This window comes from Aplysia californica, unplaced genomic scaffold (genome assembly GCF_000002075.1).
Source record: "Aplysia californica isolate F4 #8 unplaced genomic scaffold, AplCal3.0 scaffold01360, whole genome shotgun sequence".
Taxonomy (NCBI): Eukaryota; Metazoa; Mollusca; class Gastropoda; order Aplysiida; family Aplysiidae; genus Aplysia; species Aplysia californica.
The window spans coordinates 46,075-50,297 of NW_004798630.1; the positions used below are offsets into that span (position 1 = coordinate 46,075).

At 41.7% G+C, this 4,223-nt stretch overlaps 1 protein-coding gene across 1 annotated transcript in view; it reads left to right on the forward strand.

Annotated features, from left to right (window-relative positions):
* Positions 1–2,221, forward strand: part of LOC101855463 (DNA-directed RNA polymerase II subunit RPB11) — an 8,751-nt gene extending 6,530 nt beyond the window's left edge. Inside the window, exon 4 of the mRNA XM_005112675.3 lies at positions 1,666–2,221. Coding sequence (XP_005112732.1) covers positions 1,666–1,704 — 39 coding nt within the window. The 3' untranslated portion in view covers positions 1,705–2,221. The remainder of the gene's footprint in view (positions 1–1,665) is intronic.
* Positions 2,222–4,223: the final 2,002 nt, after the last annotated feature.

Below are 4,223 nucleotides of genomic sequence, written 5' to 3' on the forward strand. Positions count from 1 at the left end.
CGCTGTAGCCATGTCCTGCTGTGTCTGATTCTTGAAACATTGTTTTCTCCTTTTCTTTCTTTTTGTCATGATATTTTGGGGGGGTTGGCGGGTGCTCTGGTCTGGTTTGCTTCTTCCTTCCACTCAAACGTCTATCGTCTTTATCTCCCCTCCTTCTTTTTTGTGTTTGTTAAACTCTTGTAACACCTCTAATTTTCGGCACCTATATGACCTTATTGTGTTGCAAGTGCCGTAAAACTCTTACTAAAACTAAAACTTTTTGTCATTATATATTGTGGGGGGTGCTGACAAAATGAGTTACTTCTCGGATTCAAGCCCTAAGGAAATAGATACAATCATACATCATGCTAATAGGTGAAGTGCAGTATAATCTGCTAATATCGACATGCTCTGGGAAATGGATTTGATGTCGATGTATTAAATAAAATTGTCGATAAATGAAATATAAAGCCAAAAGAGGAAAAAACAAGGGGAGGTCAGCGGTAAAAAGACAACACTATATTTTAAAGCCAGTTGTTTTCCTTGATTCTTACACAACTAACTACACAGTGAAACCAACAGTGCTGTAAACTCTCTGGTGAAACTAACAAGAGGCAGAGAGAGGGGGGGGGGGGGTTGGAGTAACGGTACCAAAGACCGAGCTAGGCAAGGCGCACGCTACACACAAGCGCAAACTTTATTGTAGTATCCTTATAAGGCCTGTTTGTGGCCGCTTGCTGGGGAAAATGGAAAGGCATGGCACTGACTCGCTGACCGTGGCACTTGCCAGCAACAGACTGAGAATGGGATGTGGAAGGGGAGTGGGCGATCGGGAGCGGGGGTTGGGAGGTGATGCCCAGCGCGTGAGACGCTCCCGTCTGTGAGGCACTGTACTGTGTTGGAGACTAAACTGTGCAGGCCCTACATGACCTACTAAAGTCTTTTGTGTCCCATAGGCTGCTTTGCGGGTATGCGTACTTACGAAGAACTAATTCGTTTACCGTTAACGTGGACTTTTTCCCCCCATTTATGTTCGTGGGCTTTGCCAGGAACCAAGGAAGCATTTCGATAAAGCAGAATGGGCCGGAAAAAAAAGTCTATATTTTTATAAGAGGAATTGTTTAATGAATATATTGAAGGAAAAATGTATTTCGTAATCGGAAAATATGTCGATATAATTAACATGTCAAAATGTCAGTACACTGGCTGTCGATAGAAGTGGATTATACTGTATTCATAATTTATAAGTATGAAATAATAAAAAGCATGTTATACTTATAGAATACGGCACCTATAAAAAATATATATATCTCACCCTAGTGTCGATTTTTTGCCTATATCTCCATCTGTGGATTGCGAGAAGTACGGTAACCCATTTTGTCAGCATGCCTCACAAATCATTCTCGTGTGCCAACTTAAGTTAAACTTCGTCAAAATGGAATTGTGTATTAATTCCTCATACAATTGTTAAGATCAATGGATATTTTTTTTCACCCAAAGCAAGACAAATGAACTAGCTTTAAAATGATATCAATAAGTCTACATGCCCCTTCATTGACGAGAGCCTGATTCCACTGCATCATAACACAGGTTGTTATTATTATTTTGAAGTTATTTTTGTCATTATTATATTTTTTACTATCTTATGTTCATGTTTTCAATGCTTTTTTTTCCCCTTTCTTGCAGGATGCCGTTCGAGAAAGCCAAGAAGGGTCTCCAGTGTAAATCTCCAGAATTTGAGAGTGTGTGTGTGTGTGTGTGTGTGTGCGTGTGTATGTGTGTATTTGCCAGTGGGTGGATGATGAGTACATGACATGGGAGTAGTTTTAATGGAAGTTTTATGTGTTAACCCTATCCGTACGCCCTGGGGTCATTTTGTACCCCCGGGGTTGTATTCTTCGCATTTTAGAATACTTCTAGTACGAAGATCGTTTTGAAACTTTCAGTATTTCTAAAAAATCATTTTGACCGACTGCTATGCAAAGCATACTGATCGGATTAACAAGTAAATTTCCTCTTTGGAAAATGGTGGCTCAGAGTTCCCCACGTTGTACGGATACGATAGTAAAACACGAAGTACGGATAGGGTTAATCTGTATGTGTGTGACACCCTGCGCTAGTGTGTACATAATTAATGAATGAATCTGTTTATATCTGAGCTGTGGGGAAAGAATTTGTGGGTATGTCTGTACAGCTGTGTGTGGATGTATGTGAGTGTGAGCGTTGCCGAGAGGGAGAGAAAGAAAGAAGGAAGGAATGAGGAAGTGTTTGGCTAGAACTTTTGTGTTGCATTGAACTTTGAATTTCGTGTCGTTTTCGTTGGAAATAGTAAGGCAGCCACCATAATAATATTACTTACTTACTTACTACCCGTTACGCCGTCTGGCGTTTAGGGCAGCAACAAAGGATCTCCAGCTCTGTCTGTTTTGGGCCATCTTGGTCAGCGTTTTCCCATGAATGATTCCAGGACTTCATTTCAGACTCCACTGTGCGTCTCCAGATCACTTTGGGTCTGCCACTTTTGCGACGTCCTTCGGGTGTCCAGTGGAGGGCAGTCTTCACAATAGAGTCTGGTTGTCTTCTCAGAACATGTCCAATCCATCTCCATCTTCTCCTTTTTATTATGGTGGTCATAATATATATGTGTCCTTCTTATTCGTGAATCGAGAAATGATTCGTTTGTCTATCAGTTTGACAGTAGATCTTTGGTTTTGTAGAGTTAACTTGAAAATGTTATTAGTACCTTCTAAAAAGTTCCCCCTAACCGGAAAGTTGGTTAACGTTACATACCGTACTACTGATCTTTGATCCTAATAAATGTTTGTGAATTACATACTAATGAAAATGCTGAAATTGAATAAAAGAAAGGTGGGCCTATATATTCCTTTTCAAGGTTAATCCCGTGTGTTTGCACCTCATGTGTCACCCAGTTTGTTGATGAAAGCTCTCTTGAACTCATTTTACTTTCTTTTTTAAAAAAATAAAAACTAGAAATACGCCGTTTGTGTTACGCGATTTTTTGTTTTGCTGCATGTTGGAAGATGACTATCATTTGTAAATTCTTTTGGTCTTCAGGGTTTTTTTGTTGGTTTTTTGTTGGGGGTTTTTTTGGGTCCTGTGAAACCAACTGTGCTGTAAACTCTCTGGTGAAACTAACAAGAGGCAGAGAGGAGGGGGGGGGTTGGAGTAACGGTACCAAAGACGGAGCTAGGCAAGGCGCACGCTACACACAAGCGCAAACTTTATTGTAGTATCCTTATAAGGCCTGTTTGTGGCCGCTTGCTGGGGAAAATGGAAAGGCATGGCACTGACTCGCTGACCGTGGCACTTGCCAGCGACAGACTGAGAATGGGATGTGGAAGGGGAGTGGGCGATCGCAGTAATCTGTCCCCGTGGTTTTATGCACCCCGCATAATTTAGCAAAATTTGATCATTTTTGCTTAATTTCTGATTACTTTCCTTTAACATTCTTTGTTAAAATTAACAGAATCTTATAATTTCACATTTTTTAGGCTCAGTTAGCATAATTTCAGAATTTTTCTTGCTTAAAACGACGGGGACAGATGTACTCGCTCGGGGGTCCTTAAAAAGTGCTGCACGTGGGTCACTCCTCCTCCTCCTTCTTCTTCTTCTTCTTCTTCTTCTTCTTCTTCTTCTTCTTCTTCTTCTTCTTCTTCTTCTTCTTCTTCTCCTCCTCCTCCTCCTCCTCCTCCCCCCTCCTCCTCCTCCTTCTCCTCCTCCTCCTCCTCCTCCTCCTCCTCCTCTATACATACATAACTACACTCACATAATACATAAAAACAAAATATTACTCCAACAAGGAACAATTTCACAACCATGCCAATGTCATCGCTGGTCGCCCGCTGCGCAGCGCCCTGTTTTTGCGTGGCTCTCACTACTCTCAGTCTCCTCAGTGCTCGAGAGATCGCAGGAATAGACTACATTGTTGTACTGGACAGGAGGAGAATGTTAGTGGCTCTGTAAGTCACTAAGTGCGTCATTACTGTCTGTGGTCGGTCATCCTTAAGTTAAAGAAGCCAGGGGGGGGGGGGGGGGTGGCGAGTGCTCTGATGTGGGTTTCTCCTTCTTTCCTCTATCAAACATCTATTGTCCCCCCAACCCCCTATCTTTTGCGATTTTAGATATATGTGAGGCAGCGTGGTGGAATCAGGCTCTCGTCAAAATAATCAAAGTGAAGAAACTTGCATTTTTACGGCAGGTTTGTGAAGTTTTATCAATGTCTT